Below are 24220 nucleotides of genomic sequence, written 5' to 3' on the forward strand. Positions count from 1 at the left end.
CTCAAGCACATTTTCCAGATTCTGTATGCATGAGCAAACAGGTACCATAGTTAAAATAATATGGTACATGTATTTGGATACTACCGGTACCTGTATTTTATCCTGAAACCCTCTACACCTATGTGCACATCATTGCACATTTAGCACCAAAATATCAGTAAACTTTCTGAAATATTTACAGGAAGTTTTAAATTTTGTATACTATACTGGTAGTATACATGTACATGTTTGTAATTTTTGTACTTTTGTAAAGGTCATTTTTGAATTGAGACATCACATTTATATGTAACAATGTGAATATTGGCCAAAAATAAAATGTTGTTATTAAAAGATTAAGCAGTACCACTATATCCTTTGTACATGTATATATTTAGAGATTTATGGTTTAAAATATACATTGTACTATAACATATGCTAAAACGCTTTAAAATAGAACAATTTTAAATTTTCCGTACTTGCACAACTTTTAAAATGTAGAATTTATTAGAACTTAATTGACTCTTGATTTCATTTCAATGGTGACCTGTTAGGAATGCATGGCTTGCTTTAAATTTTTTATTTGTACTTTTCATTTTGATATGTGTTTTTAATAAATATTTATATGATGTTTTGTTAAATTTTGTTACTCAAGTTGAAGATGTAGATTTTTGTCGGTGTCATGATAAAATCTGAAACTAAACTACATGTATTATAGTGCACCTGTCCTTTTTGCATTGTTCTTGGATTTTGGCATGGACACATTTGTTAAGATACATGAACTTAACTACCCCTTAAATGTTTCATTTCTTAAAAAAGAAAGATATTTAAAATGAAAATGATGTGTGCTTGGAATCATACTAAAGAACGAATGTGGAGATGGTAAAGGGAATAAGGGTATATTAATAGGATAGGTACATGTATAATATTTTGAAAATTATGGATAATTAAGAGTCTGAGAGGAGACTATCAGAGTATGCTATTTTGGTTTTATAGAAAAATCGAGCTATTATTTTATTTTTCTGTGTAGGACATCATCAAACTTGTGGTGGGCCGGTTAGCTGCAGGAGAGAGATACTATTCCAAATGCTACGCCCTCAAACTGGTCCACTTACAGTCCAAGGAGTCGTACTGGCTCCACAACAATCTGTCCATGTACCAGGTCAGACAGAAGTACGAGTCGTCTCACCCCCCAGAGGAATGGAGGTAACCGCCCACAAACGCTCGGTCTGAAACTCGTAGTTATGTCATGTCATACTGGTATATCTCTATGCTTATCATGACAGAACTAGCATCATCATCATAATTGCAGGTGCTAGCTGTTATGATATGAAATCACTGAGAAGGCATGTTAAAAACATTCTGTATGGTTCAGGTTTGAGATTGAAGAGCTTTGTATGTATATGCATGGTGCCAACAACATGGCTACAAGTTGACTGCACTTAGTGCAGCCAATGTTGTGTCTCCCAGCCAAATCAGATAAACTTAAAGAGTGGGTGGATGGAGAAACTGAGTGGATTAGTAAACACTGGGAAGTCATGTTGAATACACCCTTAATGGCCTTAAGTGGCCTCTATGAGGAAATTCAAAGCTCAAACATCCAGTAAAAGATTTCATAGTTAGTTTCTTGTTGAAATTACATGTATCATCAAATGCATACTATTACATATACTGCTATATATTTCTATTGGTATGCCAAACTTAATATCAAGTTGTTTTTTTCTAGATATGAGCTAAGAGTCAGATACTTACCAAAGAACTTCTCTGATCTTTATTTGAGAGATAAAGTGACCTTCTTTTATTTATATGACCAAGTAAGTAAATGTGTTTGAAAAAAAATTATTTTCTGTACCATGAAAATCTTATTATAGATACAGGAGTTTAATTAAGTCTGGTTATGATATATTCTGTGCAGATTTCCTACATATTCCAAGTCTCATGCTTTATAGATTGTTCATTCTAATCCTTTGAATTTTAATAAACTTTGAGATTACTAGTTCTTAAAAATATAAAAATCAGAGATCACATAAAATGTTTTATACTTAATCAATCAAATTGAATGGTCTTTCTATAGATACGCAATGATTATATGAGAGATATAGCAGAGTCTATAGAACCAGAAGTTGCCATTCGCTTAGGTTGTATAGAAATGAGGTATGTTTTCAATAAACATTTTATAACTTAAATTTTACCTACATATTTATACATGTATATGGGACTAGCAAAAAAGGGTAACTGTTGAGAAAGATGCTTTTTTATAAGTAAATAAAGTTTAAAATCGCTAGTGTTTACAGTTATTTATTGATTGGTATAAATAGAGCTATTAAATATTGAATTTTATTACTATTGTAGACGATTTTTTAAAGACATGCCACAAGTAGCCTTAGACAAGAAATCCAACTTTGAGTATTTAGAAAAAGAAATTGGCTTTAAAAGATTTCTTCCCAAGTCAGTTATAGACTCTATGAAGGTAAGACAATTTTGTTTCATTGTACAGAAATTTTGAGAGGGAAAAAAGGTGAAAAAGAAAGGACTGTGTGTTTGAAAAAAGAAATAAATATTAAGTAGAATGGGGATTTTATTACATGTACCTGTAATTTCAAACAAGCTATGAATCTTCTGTTTCCTGTGTCATTGTAGTCGAAGAATCTAAGGAAGCTGATCCAGAACCATTTTAAGCAGTATGCCCAGTTAAAGGAGCATGAGTGCGTGTACAAGTTTTTTGACACTCTGTCAACCGTGAACAAGTTTAACCAGGAGCGGTTCCGATGTAATGTTGGGGTAAGTGTATTGTACCAACAACTACGAGTAATTGCTGACTTTAACATTCATCACCATTTGTATAATAAGAAATCCAAAAGTTCCAAAAAGTAGAAAAATATTTCATTAAGAAAAACTGGGTATAGGCTATTTTTTAAGGAAGGCTACCTAAGGATGTCAGTACCTATATGAAAATTTGGAGCTCTGTTTCATGTTTTGAATTCTACTTTCAGTCCACAACATCTTGGGGCATTTCTATGGAGATTGTGATAGGACCCGAGGTTGGAATAAGCTACCAGACAGAGAAGTCTTCATCTGTAAGTTCACCTGGGCTTGATTTGAATGTTTTCTACTTGGAAATTACCCAAACTCGCATTCATTGTTAATCTGTCTCCATGTTTTCCAGCCGGTACACATGGCCGATTTCTCTCAAGTGAAGTCCATTCAGACGACTACGCAGGAGGATCGTGGGATTCTCCAGATTCGTATCGCCGGAGCTGTGGACCCCCTGACCATAACCTCCTCGCCCTCCGAGGTCGAAGACATGGCCGACCTTATTGACGGCTACTGTCGACTCGTTCATGACATCAACACATCGCTGTGGACAAGAAAAGGTATGTTCACTTCAATGCTCTGATTTCCGTCTGTTTGTACAATGTCTTGTCATTTGTTTGGCTTTCTGTGTACACTGCTGTATAACTATTGTACAGAAGACAAGGCACATTTAGTATGTCTGCTCATCAGCTCCTCTCAATGTAGATCCTAGTCTAACTTTCACACGAAACAAAACATGTTATGCCTATGATGTGCATAAACATTACACAGAAAGTTCATACTGCATGGTCAAATCTCACATATATATCTGCAAGATCTCTAAGGAAATGTTAAGTATATCTACTAATAAGATACTGTAATTAATATAAATTATTGGGACATTTTCTTCCAATTTGAGTATCATTGATTAAAGCACCAGACCAAAAATAGAAGTGCTGTAGCATTTAGATATGATAAAATTTTAATTTATGTTTAATATTTAGAGAAAAAATCATTAATATAAGGAAATCTAATCATGGAACTTTAATTGTTATGGTTTACTTGCATTTTACTTTTAGCATTTACATAATATATGTTACATGTACATATATGGCTAAATTTCAAGTGTTCTCAATATACATTATTTGTGCCTGATACAGAGTAACTCTAGACTTGACATGTGCACAATGTAACAATAATATCTAAGATCTATAGGAAATATATTAAGGAAACAAAACAAATATACTGGTCTCTCTCTATATATATATTCATTGTATTACGACTTTTTCACACAGAAATGAATTAGGCTCTCTCTCATATGTGTACCACATTAATCTGTGAAGTTATCTGTTTTGTAAACTTAAAAGTTGTAAAAGTGGTACCTGTGTTCTATAAATATAAGTTTCCTCTGATTCTATTAAGCGTCTATGGATTGGCAATTATCAGTGGAAGAAGCGCTCACACGCTTAGAAAAAGGTTTGTGATGCATGGCCAATGCATGCCACACTTCTCAATCCTTCTCTACCATTACTTTTTACCGTTTGTTATTCATTGTAATACTAACATATTTAAATACTGTATTTTTAATCAACATATCTAGTAGCTTTTTCTAACATTCAAGTTTTGTTTTTTTTTGATTTTCACAGATTTTCATCTCCTGAAATTTACAAGTTGACCAAAAAAAAACCCCCAAAATATTGTTTTGGTTAAAATATAAAAGAAACACTGCAGTTTCAATTATTCAGCACCAGTCCCTTGATTTTTACCCTGTTTAAGAATTCACAGCATGTGTGGTTTGATTCAAATTAAAAATATGTATAAATAGTATCAGATTTTGTAGACATGTCCTTACTTATGATTAGTGATATATGAATGATTAAAATCTTATAATCATATACATGCACTGTACATGATATTACATCATAATCTAAATTTACCATAAGGACGTTTTCAAAGATTGCATAATCAAAGTTCATGAGCTGCATTACTCGCATTCCTTGAGGTTAGATGACACCACAGGAAATGATGTCCTTTGTCAGCTTCCTGTCGTGCTTGATCCAGTTAATACGTGTGATGTGACCATGAAATGTTTATAGTTTCTATTGCCACTTCAGGGGATAGCATTCCACGGACACCCAAGTCCAGCATGAAGAAGTCTGGACAGAAAGACGCCATCCACCACGAAAGTAAGTAGATCCACCCCTCAAGTCAATCAAAATGACTGTTACTGGTACAGTGTATTTACTCTTCACTAGCCTTTATAATTATAGTAATTTTTGGCCCCAATTATTTGTATGTGGAATGAGATTTTTATTATTATGATTTACTTATTGATGTTTCTAATATTTAGATGGTGTGTGTGGCTGTATGGCAAAGTTTTCGTTAACTAAAACCAATGTATTATAAAATACCCCCTGATTATTGTGGTTATTCAGTGCATGGCATGTGGTTCTACCCATCACACTGTCATATCACTCCACTGTGTACAATGTAATCGTATGTCACCGCTCATTATAACCGCTCTGTGTTACAGGAATTTCAGATTACGCTGAGATTGTGGAAGATGAAGGTGACTACAGTACACCAGCAGGTGAGATTACAAAGCTAACCAAGCTTCTCTCAAGTCTACCCACTCTCTACAGCCTCATTTCTCATTTCTCATCAAAAATGCATTTCTGATATTTTCTTCCTTTTTTAAAACTCTCTGATACTTCCTTCCCCTCTCTCTCTTCCTCTCTTTCTCTCGTTCTCATGTTCTCTCTCTCTCTCTCTCTCTCTCTTGGAGATTTTTAACACTAGTACCATTGATATTCTTATTCCTTAACTATCAGTATTTCATCGTTGTATTTAATTATTAATTATGTTCATAGCCATTTATCATCCCAAACAACCCCAGAATGAAGCTCTGATCTAATATATGACATTCAATTTGTGAGATATATTACATTTAGTCTTAACATACAATTCCTTATTTATCATTATACATTCATTGCAAATTATATAATGCCAGATTTGGACCATTTTATCTTCAAACTTCCTAATAAGCACAAATTTTTCTAACTAAGATGTCTGCCTTTGATTTTGTTCAGTTTACCTTTAATTAGTCTTAAGGACTTTAATTTTTCTTTTAAAAGCAATATTTAACAATATTTTCCTCCTCACATAATATTTTGATTGTATTCTTTCAAGAAAAATTCAAACTAAGACATTTTTCTCATTCTCTGCTCCATAACACAGCAAGGTTTCTGCTATGTCTTTAACATCTTCATTGACATTTGTCATAGGCCCTCTGGGTAGCAGACGACGAAAGAAAAGTGAGTTGTGCAAACAAGTGCATCATGATCTGTATCTCCATGCATGTCTGGTCCGTTTACATCACCAGATGATATAACTTAATTTTTATGATATTTTACCTGCATTAAATCTTAAACTATTTATGCCCAGCAGCTACAAACACATATAGGCTGATATATATACATCATAGTCATTATGAATATATTTGAAGCCTGTTTAATTCCCCTGAGAAATTGTTGGAGATAAAATGCTGGATGTTGTGTAATGGGTACATTTATCATTTGTGTACACCTGGTTAATATGTTGCCTTAACTCATAAAGAGATCTGTAGTGAGGTTGAAAAATCATTCTTCTGAACTCATCCTATTTCATAAAAAAAACCTGTTGTAAATGTATTCTACGAAGTAGTAAGTAACAGCATGATTTAGTGGTGAAAATTCTTTCCTGTAAACATTTGTGAATAATTAGCACAAATTTTATTTGAGAACAGTCTGGGTTTTTTTCCTTTTGTTTTGAATATCACTTAACTTTGATATTTAACAGGTTTATAACAAATTGTAAAATGATTTTAGGAGTTGAAGAATATAGTATGTATATATTTCATAAATCCGCTTTTGTATGGCATGATGAATCTTAGTAATTGATACTCATTATTACATGATAAACATGTTTAGAGAGAAAAAAAACCATTGCTTTTACCTGCATCAGACAATGGACATGAAAAAATTAACAGTTACAACTCCGATGTAGTATGGTTGGCTATTGCCTGTGAAGTCCTAAACTTTAATCTTTTAAACAATAGATATTTCTGAGGTTAATCATTGAGACCACTGCCATCATTATCCCCTGCATTAGAAGGCATGATCAACCGTATGTGGCTAATGCATGGCTTGTTTTTATTGATAAAGTCAACTCTGAGGAGATCCTGCTAGTTCATGAGCATTTTGATTTAATATTGATAAGCAAATGACCCTTATAGTGGCATAGTTCTGTAGTGAACTGGTACATTATGTACTGTGGTCAGCATTATGAAAATTTTATATTTATAAGGTGGTTTGAATTTTATTTATAAAATTAACATTTGGCATGTCAACCTTCTCAAGAAAAAGGTATGCGATTGTAAAAATAACAAGACTAGATATCTAAAGACCAAAAGCAGTTTGGCTCTAATGCATACTAAGTCCCGATGATATCATAAATCAGAGTGATTATAATGTACTTGTGATAATCTTTGGATTTCCTGGAATTTCAGACATACATTGCAATCTATTTCTTTAAAAAAAATCAGTTGCAAGCTATGGTACGCCTCAGATTTGCATGCTATTTTGCACAAATGGTATTTTACCCTTTACCTAATACATGTACTGTCCTGCCCTTTCCAGGTCGTAACTTTGAGCTTAAGCGGGAGAACATCAAACTCCTGGAGGTGCTGGGGGAGGGACAGTTTGGGGACGTGTTCAAAGGACTCTTTACAGACAAGGTGGGTGCCTGACTTTGCACAGTGTTTGCTAAGTGTTACTCCTTGACAAGAGTACCGGTATTATATTCTACCTAGTATATGTCTGTATTTGAAGTTTAGATTTTCTCTTATATGTTTATAATTGATATGTAGGATGGAGTTCAGTCTGCTGTAGCTGTCAAGACTTGCAAGGAGGATAATGAAGACTCCATGATGGAAAAGTTTCTAGAAGAAGCATGTATGTATCCTATTACTAGTTCTATTAATAGTATAAAATATTCAGTAGATAGTATTTTCTTTCATGCACTCACAATTATTTCATGGTATCCGTAAATAGGTAAATATTATCACAGTCTAAACAACTTATTATTTTTACATACTTCTGTGGTTTCATCAATATTCGTTGAATACAGATTTTCGTTGTTTTTGTTGTTAAGTTTATCCTTGAGATTAAATATTCATTGAACTGCGATTTCTACTAAAAATTTGTATTGATAGGGTCATTGGCCACGAATTTACGTATCCTTGAAACTGTGATTTCCACTTTATCCACGAAAATTGATACCCTTGAATATTAATGAACCCACAGTATGCTAAAATGTACATTTGGTTCCAGTCAGACCATATATGCATATTGAATTTTGCACCCTGATCTCTGTGTTGAAGTAGTTGTTCTCCTGTTTCAGTGATCATGCAGCAGTTTGACCACCCCCACATCATTCACCTGGTCGGGATCTGTTCCGAGACACTTCCTGTCTGGATTGTCATGGAGCTGGCCAAGCATGGAGAGGTTAGAACTACTGCTTACCAGTTATTGTATCATTTAATCATTGTGAATCCATAGTCAACTCCATATTACAAAGTACCGATGAAAAGGAAATTCATTTAACCTATAGTCACCAGATGCTTAACTAGAAATATACCAAAGAGACTCTGATATGGGAATGAAATAGCTGGAAATGCAATTTAATTACCTGGTTGTCAGTTTGTACATTGTATGTCCACAAGACTAATTTGATAATGTATTGTGGTAGAATTTACTGATGGTTGTAGTTTTTTTGTCTAGATGAGAGCTTACCTACAGAACAACCGTACCAGACTAGACCTGTGTACCCTGATGCTGTATTGTCATCAGCTCAGTAAGGCCCTCTCCTACCTCGAAAGCAAGAAGTTTGTCCACAGGTAAAGATATCCATATATACACATAGATATGTTTATTTCAAATTCTTACTTACGGTATATACAGTATCAACTGTTTGCAACGGGCCCACATTTGAAACTGTTTTCTATAATTTGTTTGTCTCTTTATAAAGAAGTAAGTCAACCTCTGTTTGTCAAATTCTTTTTTAAGGAAGCATTGTAAATGCATTTGAATTGACCTGCAGTTTCTTTTCTTTCTCAGGGACATAGCTGCTAGAAATGTTTTGGTCTCATCTCATGATTGTGTCAAACTTGGCGACTTTGGATTGTCAAGGGTTGTGGATGAACAAAGTTACTATAAAGGTACAGTATAAGAGTTATAAATTGATAATTCAGGGCTCGCGCTGCCCATCACATTTGTCGCTTTTTGCGATTGTTTGAAATGCGACAAAAAAACGGAAAATGCAACACTGAGACTTCGTATAGTTTAATACTGGCCAGAATTGATAATGAGTTGACATCTTATTGTAAAATTTGTACAATTTTAGCCTCAAAGGGCAAACTTCCTATAAAATGGATGGCTCCAGAATCCATCAATTTCAGGAGGTTCACAACAGCTAGTGATGTCTGGATGTTTGGTAAGTTTGAGTATTGGATTGACTGGAAAATGACATCAAAATCTCAATACTTGTTTAAGATACATGTATGTAGATTCACACTCATTGCAAAGAGCTTTATCTTTTAAATTCAAATTTTAGAAGCATGTTGTAGATTAGCTATTGTATACGACTTAATTTTTTTTTATTTCCAGGAGTGTGTATGTGGGAGATTTTAATGTATGGCATTAAACCATTCCAAGGAGTGAAGAACAATGATGTGATTGGCAAGATAGAGAATGGGGAGCGATTGCCCCTCCCACAGGAATGTCCCCCCTCCCTGTACAATCTCATGTGTCAGTGCTGGTCATATGAACCTTCCAAGAGGCCTTCATTTTCTGACATAAAAGTCCGCCTTCAGTAAGTCTTGTGAATTCATGTAACATTTCTCCTGAGATGTTTCATAGATTATTTATTCATGTGTGTCACCAATGGTTTAATACTTTTTACAGAGAAATTTTAGCTGAAGAAAGAAATCGTCAAGTTGAGGAGATGAAAAGAGACAACCGTAGAATACAAGAAATAAATTGGAGTAAGTTTTTTTGATAGAGTTGCCCTGAATAATTTTACAGGAATATTGTTTATTATTAAATTACTGTGAAATATTATATATTTTTGTTAAAATTCAATTGACATTTATTTTTTTAGCAGGATCAAGTGGATCAGATATTGAGGAACCCCCGCCAAAACCAGCCCGTCCCAATTTCATGACACCAGCTGGATCCACCCCAAACCTCTCCAATAACCACAGTGTGGACTCCCTCCCCCCACAATGGGGGAGCACCACTCATCTCCCCATCAGTCACAGCACGCCCCTGGGACCTAGCCCCCAGCAGCCCCCAATACACTCTCACACTGGCCCACCTGTCATGTCAGTAATTCCCCAGCATCAAGGACCCAGAGAAATCAACCTACAGAATTACTTCCCTTCCTCATCTGGATACACATCAGTTCAACAGCATCAGCACTATCTCCATCAGAACTCCGAGTCGGTTCCAGACATGGGCCGGGGAGGAGCTGGTTACCCTGGTTATAATGTTCCCCGCAATCCCCAACAACTGTCAGAAATGTTGTCTACAGGCCAGAGGAATGCTCCTCCATCTCCTGTCAATTCCACTGTGATATCAGATATTATGACTCAGAATCCTCACTCTAATCATGCCTCTCCAGACAGCGAGTGGGCGCCAGCAGTGACGGTGCCGGTGAGGCTTCTGAATGACTCAGAAGACACGACTGTGATAGAACAACAGCTACGCCTTCAGCAGAGACAGTCTGAGGAGGACGCCAAGTGGCTGCAGGACTCGGAAAAACACCTGGTAGGCAAACGCGTGAATTGGTTTATAAAACATATAACTTGAAATGGAAAACCTCCCTAAGAGAGGATGCCAAAATGGTGATATTTCTATCTAAAGATCGATCTTTTACCATCTGTAGTTTGCAAGAAAAAATACCGTACCAAAATCATGATGCTTCTTCCTGAAGATTGAACCATGAATGAACAAATCTATAACCTTACGTAGATTACAGTCACTAAGCTATTGTCATTTTTGTTGAATACAAAATCAACACAAAAAATAAAAGTTGCTGGGTTTGTGTTTTGTAGAAGAGAGATAAAAGTTCTGGTGCAATCGAACAGGAGACAAGGGTTCAGAATAACCGCTCTCCCACGGATGGTCTCCCCACACAGAAGGAGAACCCACAGATTCCTCCCCATCCAAATGTGGTCACCAGAGTGCCTAGCCACACCTCAAGTAAGTGTAGAACGATCACTGATGGCACAGTTTGAAAGTACAAACAAATAACCCATTTAAAAATGTGAGACATGTAATCTCCTTGATTAGATTCTAAATCATTAGCTTATGACAAAGAAAAATGGAATTTTACTCATTCCAGGTGGGAGCAGAAGCAGTAGTACGAGTGAGTCAGATGGTCTGTCATCACCAAGGCAACCTGAACTACCTGACCTAGACCGATCCAATGACAACATCTATAACAGCACCACAAGTGTTGTTAGGTCGGTGATGGTCTTGACAAAGGAAGCTAGCAACGTGAAAGCCGAGGAGTACACCAATCTTGTCAAAGTAAAGATTATTTTTTATTTAAGATTAACGTGTCATGGTAGTGGGGTAGTTGGCTGACTATTGATACATACATGATGTCTACCTTTGTATGACAATCACATAAACCCTGGGTACAATGTGGATGAATAACAAGAGTGTTGCCCTCTAATGAATACTTTTCTATGAATATGTATTGTTAAATTTTTTAGATCAAAATTAAAATTACCAACACATTGAAGTTAGTTTTCCTGCTTGTTTTTGTAGGATGTCGGTGTGAAGCTGAGGGCTCTTTTAGGTGCAGTGGACGAGTTCATTCCTACACTCCCAGCACCATTTGTCCATGAGGTCAGCAATGAGTTGCGATAAACCATATTTGATGATGGAGAACTCCTCTTAACTCGATTATCTTAAAAGGTGTTTTGCTAATGTTGTATTGGTTTTGATTACAGGTTCAGATGGCCCAGAATGTTTTATCGACTGACATGGCATCCATTATTGCAGCCATGAAATTAGCCATCCAATATAGCACAACAACAATGGATGTTGAGTACAGAAAGGGCATGCTGAAAGCTGCCCATGTGTTGGCAATGGATTCCAAGAACTTGCTTGATATTGTAGATAAGACTAGAGTGAAAGTGAAACTACAAAGTGGTCTCAGCTGATAGTTAACTGTCTTGTATATCAGTGTGACTGTGCATAATAACAGGTTGTACTCATTCCTGGAAACTGTTTATTCTCTTTACATGTAACCAGGAAAAGGAAGCATTAGGTGTTATGACCCCAGGGTCAGAGGTCAAGACCCCGGGTCAACAGTAAAGACCCCCAGGGTCAGAGGTCACAAAACAAGTGTTTCATCACAAGGCCTTGCTTTAGTCCAGAAGGTATGCACCTTATATTGTAGCGAAGAAGTGCTTGTATAAACTTAAAACAACCTACAATTTCTTACTTATGGACCAAATTACACTTTACAGCATCAGCTCCAAATGTGTTTACTTTAGAAATTTTGCATTGATTGTAACAAAGCATTGAACATTTTGAATCTATAAAGTTTTATTTGTACATTATATTGAATTTATTTAATTTTGGTTTTTCTGTGTTTCATTTATACATTGAAATATTAAATTTACTTTTAATGGTTTACTATTTTAGAATATTTAGGTGTAATCTGAAATTTTGAAAGTACGGTATTAATAGCATTATCATGATCATTGTGGATGCATGTAAATGAAGTATGAGAGTTTAGTATGGAAACAATTGTGGAGTAGCTTCTTGCACGCCATTTGTCAAAAGTTAACATGTCATGTTGTAAAAAGGGAAAAATATTCTCTTGCCATTTATTTATTGCTGTACAATAAAATTCATGGAACTCTGATGTTTGCAGTTATTTTTGACGTCACCTGATCGAGTCACTCAGGATGACCTATTAGAACCTCAATTCTGTTTTTGTTCATTGTCATGCGTTTGTTTTTAAACTCATTAATGCCTCTGTCACGAAATGTTTTCTTTTGATTGGGGCAGTAAAATTGCTTTTGTCTGAATACTTGGAAAATAGGTATGTTATTATGCTCATGACAACTTTATTTATCAGCAATGCAGAGTTTGTTGTTGGTTAACAATGTCTAGTTATCAAGAGATAAAAAGAAAAACTCCAATAATAACAGATGAAATTTAAGTGAAATTAAATTTCTATTATTATTCACCATTAAACTAACGGGTATATTTCTCAGTTAACATTTTGTAGTGCTAATTTATTTTAATTTTACACAGAAAAAATATACGGAGGTATAATAAATAATTAAAAAGCTGTGTAGATCTGCTGCCCTAACCATATCATTTATTTGATTTATCTTTGAATTTCAATTACAGCCAGTATTTTGCAATGAATGTTTCCGATATACTCAGGTGACTGTTAAAGCCCACGGGTCTCTTGTGTATTTAATCGCACGAATCAGTAAAGGAAGGACTTAATTTTTTTGTATTTTCGGAACACCTTTTGTATTTTTATGGAAACGTAGACATCCTCGGGAATCATCATTGGACAGAATATTAAGTAACAACATGGCCACAACCTTGTGTCGTAATTTGAAAGAGACTTTTGTCAAGTTGAGTAGAGTCCCTGTTGTGTATGCGCACACGTTGCAAAACACGAAAAAGGCAGACTCAACTTCTGTGGAAGAAAAATCAACAAAGCACAAAGATGTTTCTGTACCATTTTCAGAGGAAAAAGGCTTGCACTCCCCAGAAGATTCTAAAGTTATATATCGAGCAAATGCAGGTAGTTTCATAAGAATCATATGCATATCTGTATTTTAACGTTGTGTTAAGAAGCAATCGTGTACACGCTATAAGTTTAGTACGGCAACAAAGTGTTTATAATTTAGTATATCCCCGAGTACCCAAACTCCGTCACCATAAGCAGAATGTAAATTATTGTTTGTGGTTTTTATCATTTGCAATCACTAAATATAATCTGAAACAATTATTAACAAAAATATTAATATGTTTTACGGTGTGACCGTTGGGGCGAGCGCAGAAGGAACCACACATCTGTCATCATTGTTAACTGCAACCCGTGGACTTGTCCTAACCAAAAAACTTTGGCTTTGTCTCGAAAACTTTTACCACCGCAAGGAACCCGAAATTATCAAACTTTTATTCCAATGGCCCTTCCTAGTCTTATACACTTAAACAAACTACCACTGAGCATTAATAAAATGTTAAACAGACTTACATTGTATTAAAATATTTTGATAAACACAACGCCGTTTTTTTTTATGTAGATACAATTATGTTTTATCTTTTCTTTACCTTTTAATAATGATCATTAAAATCAGTAAAAATAAATTTTGTTTGTTATTTCTCATTTTGTTCCTTGTTGTAACCCGTGTTTTAATTATTTTCCTCAGTGACATTAATTTTGTTTTAAATCTTTTTAATTTTTGTACGCTATATAAGCGTTGTAGACATGTGCCCTCACCCCTTTATTAGTGTGTGATATCCAATATTATTTGACCACATATGCAACTACATAACAAATACATGTACCGGTAGATATTTTAACAGTTTAATTCTTTTCATTTATCTATTCATTACAAAATGACGTGGCTGCACGTAGATCTAATAATGATTAGACTTTTCTTTCTTAATAATTTTTTGTCACCTACCTAACGTATGCATATATGATTGAATCAATATATATTAACAATAAATTTAGCATGGAACTTGCATGTGTATTTACTAAGCAAAAAAAAAATCATCAAAACAAAACTAATCAGCCAAAGAGTCACCGTTAACACTGATACTGAGTACTTCCTACAGGATCCAGTACATATGCTTGATCCACCTCTAAATGTATCGCGGGAAATTAAAACGCGAGATCTTTGTGACGTCATAGTTAACATTCTTTTGCGCTCGACAGTTTTCGTAAATTGTCGGACAAATTCGGAGAAGGAAATGACGTCATATGTCAGCAAAAGTTCAGTTTTTTTACGTAAGCTTTGTTTACTGTAATGTTTTTAGATGGATTTTTTTTAATGATGTATGCGATGTAGAGGTAAGAATTTTCCGTAGAAACACTTTCTGTTCCACCATGTTGCTATGCACCGCAAAGGATCACTGGGATAGTAGAACGTTTTCACGTGGCCTCATAAAATTTTCTTTGAACAATGTGCAGATTTCAACTCGAATTTCCTCCGTTCGTACACGTTGTCTATGGAGCTCGCTACGCGAGCGGCGCTTCGCGCCGCCTCGCTGCGCTCGCTATTATTTTTATTCAAATAAGCCCTCTGAATACGACGTTTATCACGCGTGCCTATTATATCTTATGAACGTAACTCCGTCACCCACATGCTCTATGATATGGCAGGGAATGAATACACATTAACAATTTAGTGAAAACTTCATTTGTATCTAGGCCAATTTATAATAAGTAAAAATGGTGCATACAATTTAAATTGTATTTAATTTCATCGAAATGAAATGATCGCCAGAATAAAAAATCATTAATGGGTCCATGTAACAACAATCACAATGGCCTTTTCAGAATGTATGGATGCCGTTTGATTTATGTCCTTACATATATATTTCAAATATTTTATATCATTTATTAATATATTACTTATTATATTATTTAATTTATTACATTTCTAGAAATGTAGCATATTCTAAATAGAGATATACCGGATATATCTATACCCTGCAATCGGCCTGCATAAGGGAAAAGTATCGGCATGAGCGATTTGACGTTATCATCAAGAGTAGTGCATAAAGGCTATTGCGGACTGAAAAAAATGTATTAAGTACTTTAACCAAAAATGTATTACATGTGAAATGTTTCATCTTGACCTCTCTAAAAATGGCTGACCAACGTAAATGATCGAATGGGCCCGCATGTAAGAAATATCGATATTTTAGTGCACCCGTGAAAAAGTTTTAGCTGATTTCACTCAATTAATGGTGCATAAAATGAACAAGGTTTAATTCTGTTATTTTTTGACACATTCTTAAATTTAACCGTTGCAAATTGTTGACATTTGATTAAAGATTTTTGACATGTAAAAAATGACGTCATAATCGTACTTGATTTCAAACGGCGAGGAGTTTCCCGAAAGTGACAGAGTTAGGGTAGTGACGGAGTTAGGGGGCTATGCGATACTGTAAGAAGAGATAGGTATATAAACTCCTAGCTCCGGATGGGTGTAAAAATATTCTCTTTTGAGAAGTAGACAGGCATAGCCTACATCCATTTACTAAGTTAGTTAACTATCAAAACGGTAAGGTCATTTATTATAATGTAGTAGTTGGGGCTATATGGACTGTGGATGTTGGCCTGGGTAGCTCAGTGGTAGAGCTCCTGACTAGAGTCCTCGGTTCGATTCCCGGTCCAGCCATATGTTTTCATTGTACATGTATTTATATACTCATTCCTCCTTTCCTACTACAGATGGTGCCGCGGCCTTCCTTGTTCAGGCATATATATATACCTGGTAATTAATAAGTCCTGACAAGGTGAACTTGTGTTGGGTCTTCATGGTCAAAGACTATTTAAGGAGGGAGGAATGTAGTAGTTGGGGCTATATAGACCGTGGATATCGGCCAGGATAGCTCAGTGGTAGAGCTCCTGACTAGAGTTGCAGGGGTCCCGAGTTCGATTCCCATTCCAGCCATATGTTTGCATTGTATTTTTATACTCATTCCTCCTTTCCTACTGTATAAAATCTGCATTGTAATAACACCCATTTAATTTTTTATTGCATAATATCTCTTGCGCAGAGTGTAAATGTATTCCTCAGAGTATCCTTTAACTTCATTGACATTCAATTTTCTGGTAAACCAATTTTAAGACTCATGATACTTTTGATCAGTTTTAATCTTTACGAAGTGATACTAATGAACTTTTTTATTTTAATCCGAAGCCATTTTTATGTTAGAAAATGATATTACAACTATAGAGATTGAAACATGCAGATTATTGATCACTAATATGTGGATTTATGTTTTAATGCATTGAAAACATTTTAGATATGACAAACTCTTTTCAGTGATATTTAAAGATTCTAGAGGGATTCCAGATATGAAAATATTATTATTGTTTTAAATTCCTTATATTATGCAATTACTTAATTCCATTATCCTGCTTATTTTATCAAATTGAGAGAATATAAAATCTCAATCGCAGATCTTTTTTCTTATTTTTATCGTTCTTAACTCTCAAAAATAATGGCGAGATTTTAAAATCTGTGAAGGGTGATTCTCGCAATTTTACACAGATATTAATTCCTTGAGTATAATTAAGAATCTACATTAGCCTTTAAAACAATGATGACCTTCCCCACCCCCTCTCCAAAATAGATAACCACAGTCTGTGTGATTAGTTCTATATGATAGTTGATATTTACATGTTGCATTTTTAATATATTATATGATTATATCCAATAAGAGTTTTGAAGTCTGTATGATTAATTAACTCAAGTATTTTATTATTTTCTCTTCCAGAAATAAAGGGTGGGATTCCTGAGTTTACTGGGAATGCCCTCGGTTTAGAACACCATGAAGCACTCACAAGCAATGAAACAAAGGTGAAACATTGTACTTTGATTTGCTTATAAACATGTTTCCTCTTCTTAAAATCCAGAGATAAATATGCCAGTATTTGATAGAATGAAAAAATTCAATAGTTATATCAAAATGTACTGGTACTCTGTTCATAAACTTTGGTTTTCTATGTTTAATTTTTATTTTGTAGTAATATTTGCTATTATTGTCTAATGATCATTTTTAAATGTTTTACGGTATTTACATTAAAAGAACATCATTAAAGATGAATGAAAAATATTTTTGTAGCTCTCTGTGCTTAGTTCATAATTTCAATGACTTGATAGTCTTTATGTTTGGATGTTTACAGGAGTCCTATATGACAGGAGTTATACACATGACCCCACAGTTTGGACAGATATTAAACCCACATGTGATACCATCAACAAAAGAAAAAAGACTCATTGCTTGTCTTTGTAAGTAGAAAATAATGTACCTGGTAAACTTTTAGAATATCTCTTATGGTATATGTTTGTAAAGGTTTCTGTTTATTAGGGCCCCGCAAGGATTTGCGGGTGCCCTATAGTAATCACTCTGTCCGTCCGTCCTTCTGTCCGTCCGTCTGTCACTCTTCCGTCCACAAATTTCCTGTTTTTTTCTAATAACTTTTTTTATGGTTGCCCAATCAAGTTCAAATTTGGTATGGTAGTTCAGTAGGCAGAAATACATATTTTGATGCTAAGTTTGGTTCTCTATGTCTTCTGGTTTGGAGCTGGGGTGGTGGGGTAGATTCCTAACTATGCATAAGAAGAATGGGCAAAGAGAGATAACTGCTGAGAATGAATGGGCAAAGAGAGATAACTGCTGAGAATGTTACCATTGTATACATGGAAGGCTGTGCAATATTTGTCCTTTGGGATTAATTAACCTTCCACAGGAAGAAAATCCTAAGCTTTATCTTTATCTGTCACATTGAGATTAATTACTGCACTGCCTGTGTCTGCAAATGAACTTTGTTTTGAAGTTAAGGTCAATTTTGAATGATGTGAAGTATTGTGTACATTCTTTGAAATATGGATTTAAAATAAAATATTCATATTTTATTTTGGTTAAAATACCGTACACAATGATTTATAATAATTTTATTGAAAAGAAGCAAAGCCTAGGTATCATTGCATTGGTATCAATTCTTTGTTTTTTTAACAAATTTTATTTCGTCCCATGTTAACCCACTTTATCCCGTGGATATGACTTTTGATATCCCACAGTTGTGACATTACAATGGGATTTGCCTAGGCATAATGAAGTAAAATAATGTAGAGTTTTATAAACAGTGTAAACATTGATTGCGGTGTATAAAATATGGGATAAATAGAATCTCATGATTTGTAGTATAATATGATTTTTATCCAACTTGTATGTTTTATCCCCTCACTAAGGCTCAAGAAAAAAACACTTTAATTGTTGAATGAAAATCATATCCAACTACAAATCACGAGATCCTATATATTCCAGTTCTTTACATCTTCTGCCGGGCATTTATTTTTCATCATTGTTAATATAAAGAGGATGGAATTCAAAGTTTTTTTCACTTCTCTATATTAATTGTCATAGCGGGGCCCTTCCTGACTGGTCAGTTTTCTAGTTGAAGCTGAAATTGGTAACTGGTATATGTGCAATTTCTGTTTCTGATTTCTAGGTGATGAGGATTCGGACACTCTTCAATACATGTGGCTACACAAGGGAGAACCACAAAGGTGTATGTGTGGGATTTTCTTCAGATTAGAAGAAGTTGATGCTTTCGGAGACCCGAAATAAATGAAACATTGATTTATCTCTATTACTGTGCAAATCTGTTTTTAATTTATGTTTATACCTCTGTTTGAAATAAATGTTTGACATGTATCATGCTGTGTTTACTTTCTTTTTCTAGTTTGAAATACATTGTACACTAGATAGATAACTTTTGTTTTGAAATAGTAAAATAATCAAAAGTTAAGGTGGTATGAGACAACTCCACGTTATGACGTTCTATTAATCTAAATTATGAAATTACCGGTACTAAGTGTAATTTTATAAATAGTTTATTTCCAAAAATTGTCACCTAACAGTGTAGTGTAGTGAGTTAAGGTGGCTCTATACACCCACAGTTTATTCCAATTTTCAATAGAAGACCACAAAACATATACTTATCAAATATTAAAATGACGATAGGGATACTATAGGTATTTTTAAAGAATTTTTTAATGTATTTTCGTGTTTTTATAAAATATTTTTTAAAAAGACAGCTATCAACAAATTGAGAGAAATTATTTTGTCATATGATGGATATTTCATTCGGACACATAAAAAAAATATAACACTTCTTAACATTCAAAAATGTTATTATTGCAATTTTTTTTAGTATTTCCCCAAAACATAATTTTTCATATTTTCTTACTCTGTTGACAAATCATCGACAAATCATCTGAAAAAGTTGCTTGATGTTATAAGAAAATGTATTTTAATAAATGTGACATAAAAAATTGAATGAAAACCATTGCAAATAAACACAAAAAAAATTTTTAAATTTAATTTGGTATGAAAGTTCCTCATGGAAGGGTTATCGTTCCTAAGTCCCAAGGCCCAAGGCCCAAACAACTTGGGACTTTTCATTTCTGAGTTGAAGAAAAGTTGAAGAGTTGAAGAAAATTTCCTAAATATAATGTTGAAATGATAAATACATACATATTTCATTATAGACTTTGCCCTGTATAAGTGAATAAATTCGCTTTAATGCAAAACTAAGTTAATTAAATAAATAAAGGGGAACATTGACTAGGCTAATAGGATTTATGTATCCCAACCTGAGAGAAATTCAAAGCAACCCTCTCATCCCCGTTAGGTGTCGATATTAATGTGCATTAAAGTATATTATGATTGAAATATTTTCACCTGTTTAGATTTTTCTTTCACGGTATTCAACCAAAAAATACGTTATAGAAATTTATTGTTCTCAACAGGAATCGAACTCATGACCTACTGGCTTGTAGTGAACCCACTAACCCACTGCGCTACGGTGTAACATATCGATGATGCTAAAGAAACTTTTTAAAAATTTATACTTGATTTTATTGTTTATTTTGATAAATAATACCACACAACGTGAAGGTGTCACATACCACATTACTTGTAAGTAATGAATTTTCCAATTATCAAATTAAATCTATCCATTTAACAAATTTTTCAAAATAGCGGTTCCCATACAATTCACCTCAGTTTAAATCAGCCAGTACCGGAAATGCATGTTTCCAGATTTACTTTTTTGCGTACTGCGTCATCAAAAAGTGGTGTATAGAGCCACCTTAAAGGGTTTACTACGAATCTGTATGCCATGAGTTCGAATCCTGATTTGTACCTTTCCAAAAATTTTAAAAACTTATTATTGATTCAGTATTGTAAACTTTGAAATTTATAAACCGGTGAAAGTATTTTTTATATTGTACTTTAATTTACATTAATATTGACAGATGTCCCATTCCAACTTGAGGTTTATATGGTTTTGTTTTGTATGCATCTCTTTGATAGCATCTTCCCTAGCCAAAGGTTTTCGGTCCACTCCGCTACCCAGTGGACTGAAAATTCTTGGCTAGCGAAGATGCTTTGTCAGCAAAGACCATTGATAAAATTAGAAGTAGATAGGACTTAGTTCTAGGGACATCATTGTGTAGCTCACATGAGCCAAAGGCACATTTGTTTATTGTCTGTTATTATACCCCCCGCAAACAAAGTTTGGGGGGGTATATAGGAATCACCTTGTCCGTCCGTCCGTCTGTCTGTCCGTCCGTCTGTGCAATCGTGTCCGGTCCATATCTTTCTTATGGAGAAACATTGGAAGTTCTTACTTCACACAAAGATTGCTTATGACCTAAGGGTGTGTCATGACCTTGACCCAAGGTCAAGGTCACTGGCAGAAAAAGTGCAAAATTCGTGTCCGGTCCATATCTTTCTTATGGAGAAACATTGGAAGTTCTTACTTCACACAAAGATTGCTTATGACCTAAGGGTGTGTCATGACCTTGACCCAAGGTCATTCGGGCAAGGTCAAGGTCACTGGCAGAAAAAGTGCAAAATTCATGTCCGGTCCATATCTTTCTTATGGGGAAACATTGGAAGTTCTTACTTCACACAAAGATTGCTTATGACCTAAGGGTGTGTCATGACCTTGACCCAAGGTCATTTGGGCAAGGTCAAGGTCACTGGCAGAAAAAATGCAAAATTCGTGTCCGGTCCATATCCTTCTTATGGGGAAACATTTGTAGTTCTTACTTCACACAAAGATTGCTTATGATTAAAGGGTATGTCATGACCTTGACCCAAGGTCATTTGGGCAAGGTCAAGGTCATTGTTTCAAAAAAGCTAAATTCTGTCTGTGTCATGTCTTGTATTAATGGAAATATTAGAAGCTAACAATTAACAGTTTTCAAAAATAAAGCAGTTGTTATTTATAGAAAATGGACAGTAAAATAGATTCATCCAACATTTTCTATAATAGCAAAAATACACGCGTTATGATTTTTTTCTTAGCGGGGGGTATCAATTGTGAGCTTGCTCACAGTACCTCTAGTTGTCTTTGGTGTTATTGTATACTTTACACATTTTCATTTGTAACAATTTTAATCTCTGTTGAGTTTTCATACCTGCAAAATACCGCAGAAAATAACAACCGCAGAACTTACCCTTCATATGGTATATGAAAAATCCTTTTCCGTAGCATATCTTCTCCCCCCTTGGTCCGATCTGGCTCACAAAGTGCCCATGGTCCAAGAATTTGCAGTGAACTTGAAAGAAGGTAGGTCAAGGTCATATTGGATCACACAAGAATTCTCATTTTAGAGCATACAGTATATACTCTCCACTTAGCCCCATTTGGCTCATACTTCACAAAGAGAGCTTTTAAGTAAAGTGCAGTGACCTTGAACCAAGTTTCAAGGTCAAATATGAAAGTCATAGCAGAGTTACATGACAAATCCTTGTCTTAAGCATATATTTCCGCCCCTTGGTCCAATTTGGCTCATACTTCACTCACAGAGTGCTTATACTCAAAGGGTGTGCAGTGATTTTAAATGATGTTTGTAGGTCAAGTGTTAAGGTCATATTGGATCATGCCAAATTCTTTTTCAGAGCAAATAAATTCTCCACTTAGCCCTATTGGTTCCTTCATACTTCACTTTAACAGAGCTTTTGGGTTAATGGTATGCAGTGACATTATAATTTGAACCAAGTCAATGTGAAGGTCATAGCGGACCTCTTTAATCAATTTTAGACCATAAATTATTTTCTTTTTGCTTAATTTTGCCCAGGTTGAACAAAAATGCTTGTATATAAGGGGTAATAAGATTGAATTTAATGTTTAATGCCAGCTGGAACATTTTTAAGTTGTCAAGATATTAGAATTCTCTGAAATGCTTTTCATCCTATAGTCCATTATTTAATTAAGCGGGACTCTTTGAGATGATCACCATCTCAATGTTGTCTAGTTTTGTCTATTGTTGTTGTGGTGAGCGATGTGGCCCATGGGCCTCTTGTTTAAAAAATCATTTGGTTTGAAAAGCTGAAACTTATGTTGAATCATCCTCAGGTAGTGTAGGTTCAAATTTTTTCAAATCGTGATCCACAGGATTTAGCTGCAGGTCTGTAGCTCGGGTTGGAAAAAATACAGATGAACAACCCTTCAGCATACGTGTGAAAAAAGTTGCAATTTACGGTGTACAAAACATTGTGCTAGTTTTGGACTGATCAATCTTTTTTCTTAACACATTCTGTACTCATGTTTGATTCCAAAAAAATGTCTTCGACATTTTACTTCAGATATATCATCACTGACATTTTTTTAAACACCATCACCAGCCCCGCAAATTAAAGTGCATGGTGCAGTTTTTTATTAACATGTAGAAATGGCAACGCTTGTTCTGCACATAATTCAACAAAGTTCATTTTCCGAGGTCGAATGTTTAAGAGATCGAAAGTCTGGGGCAAGTAAAGTGACATTAGTAGTAGATTGCCTGAAGAATTTAATAATAATTTTTTTTCCTCAGAATTTGTGTGGAAATATGGTTAATCAGTCCAAAACCAGCATAATTTTTGTGCGCTTTAAATTGCAACTTTTTAACACGTATGAAACTGTAGCTCCCAGGTCATCCATCTTATTTTTTTCAGACCTGGAGCTAGACGGGGCAAGGGTGAGGCCACAATGATGGGTCAAATATATGTAGTAAAATCCTTAATTTTTTTTTTCAACAACCAGTTGGCCAGAAAAACTGAAACATGTGATGACTCATCTTCAAATAGTGTTTGTCAAATAATAAACCCCGGAATTAGGGTGGAGAGGCAAGGGTTGGGTTGAATTTTTACATTGGAAATAATATAGGAAACTCTTTGAAAATCTTCCTCTCAAAAACTGAGACAACAAAAGGAGCTTAATGTTTTAAAAATATTTATTGAGAAAAATTTGAAAATCAAGATTTACTTTACTAAATTATCCAGATATTTTGAATTTGATACTCTAAAGACGCGGCTGTTGTTGCTCAGGTGAGCGACTGATCACTGGTCCTCTTATTATGCCTTTAGCTCACCTGAACTGAAAGCTCAAGTGTGCTTTTTGTCATCTTCGTCTTCTAGTGTCTGTCAGTAAACATCTTTGACTTCTCCAGAAGCACTCGTCCACCAAACTTGGTAACGGTCCTGTACAGCATTGGATGAAGGGCTTCCAAGTTTGAATTCGCATGATAAATCAAGCGATTAAAATTTAATGAAATTATTTTTTAGGA

At 34.7% G+C, this 24220-nt stretch overlaps 2 protein-coding genes across 20 annotated transcripts in view; both read left to right on the plus strand.

Moving 5' to 3' along the window:
* The window catches only part of LOC105318395 (focal adhesion kinase 1), a 28491-nt gene extending 15741 nt beyond the window's left edge, over positions 1-12750 (plus strand). For 10 of the 19 annotated variants that reach the window (XM_011415501.3, XM_011415502.4, XM_011415486.4 and 7 more), the window contains 25 exons: positions 1007-1182; positions 1703-1790; positions 2051-2130; positions 2329-2446; positions 2617-2757; positions 2970-3053; positions 3143-3350; positions 4192-4245; positions 4884-4955; positions 5303-5359; positions 6054-6083; positions 6636-6650; positions 7446-7543; positions 7676-7760; positions 8209-8312; positions 8589-8704; positions 8925-9025; positions 9211-9300; positions 9474-9678; positions 9771-9850; positions 9967-10634; positions 10922-11069; positions 11212-11399; positions 11643-11723; positions 11828-12750. In XM_011415501.3, the coding sequence (XP_011413803.1) occupies positions 1007-1182; positions 1703-1790; positions 2051-2130; positions 2329-2446; positions 2617-2757; positions 2970-3053; positions 3143-3350; positions 4192-4245; positions 4884-4955; positions 5303-5359; positions 6054-6083; positions 6636-6650; positions 7446-7543; positions 7676-7760; positions 8209-8312; positions 8589-8704; positions 8925-9025; positions 9211-9300; positions 9474-9678; positions 9771-9850; positions 9967-10634; positions 10922-11069; positions 11212-11399; positions 11643-11723; positions 11828-12040 (3300 nt within the window). In that variant the 3' untranslated portion in view covers positions 12041-12750. The remainder of the gene's footprint in view (positions 1-1006; positions 1183-1702; positions 1791-2050; positions 2131-2328; positions 2447-2616; positions 2758-2969; positions 3054-3142; positions 3351-4191; positions 4246-4883; positions 4956-5302; positions 5360-6053; positions 6084-6635; positions 6651-7445; positions 7544-7675; positions 7761-8208; positions 8313-8588; positions 8705-8924; positions 9026-9210; positions 9301-9473; positions 9679-9770; positions 9851-9966; positions 10635-10921; positions 11070-11211; positions 11400-11642; positions 11724-11827) is intronic. The other 9 variants (XM_066065427.1, XM_066065429.1, XM_066065430.1 and 6 more) reach the window with 9 other exon arrangements.
* A 638-nt stretch (positions 12751-13388) lies between these two features.
* On the plus strand, positions 13389-19303 carry LOC105318400 (cytochrome c oxidase subunit 5B, mitochondrial). Its single transcript, XM_011415508.4, has 4 exons — positions 13389-13653; positions 17373-17455; positions 17782-17887; positions 19111-19303. The coding sequence occupies exons 1-4, from the start codon at positions 13437-13439 to the stop codon at positions 19227-19229; spliced, it is 525 nt and encodes a 174-aa protein (XP_011413810.2). The 5' UTR covers positions 13389-13436; the 3' UTR covers positions 19230-19303.
* The last annotated feature ends 4917 nt before the right edge of the window (positions 19304-24220 follow it).

Source organism: Magallana gigas, chromosome 7 (genome assembly GCF_963853765.1).
Source record: "Magallana gigas chromosome 7, xbMagGiga1.1, whole genome shotgun sequence".
In the NCBI taxonomy this organism is placed as follows: Eukaryota; Metazoa; Mollusca; class Bivalvia; order Ostreida; family Ostreidae; genus Magallana; species Magallana gigas.

What these genes read in the sequence shown, in the direction of transcription:
- LOC105318400 (XM_011415508.4), top strand. Translation starts at nt 13,437, where the DNA reads ATGGCCACAACCTTGTGTCGTAATTTGAAAGAGACTTTTGTCAAGTTG. An exon ending in TATATATCGAGCAAATGCAG is followed by an intron (nt 13,654 to 17,372) that starts GTAGTTTCATAA and finishes TTTCTCTTCCAG; the next exon opens with AAATAAAGGGTGGGATTCCT. An exon ending in AAGACTCATTGCTTGTCTTT is followed by an intron (nt 17,888 to 19,110) that starts GTAAGTAGAAAA and finishes TCTGATTTCTAG; the next exon opens with GTGATGAGGATTCGGACACT.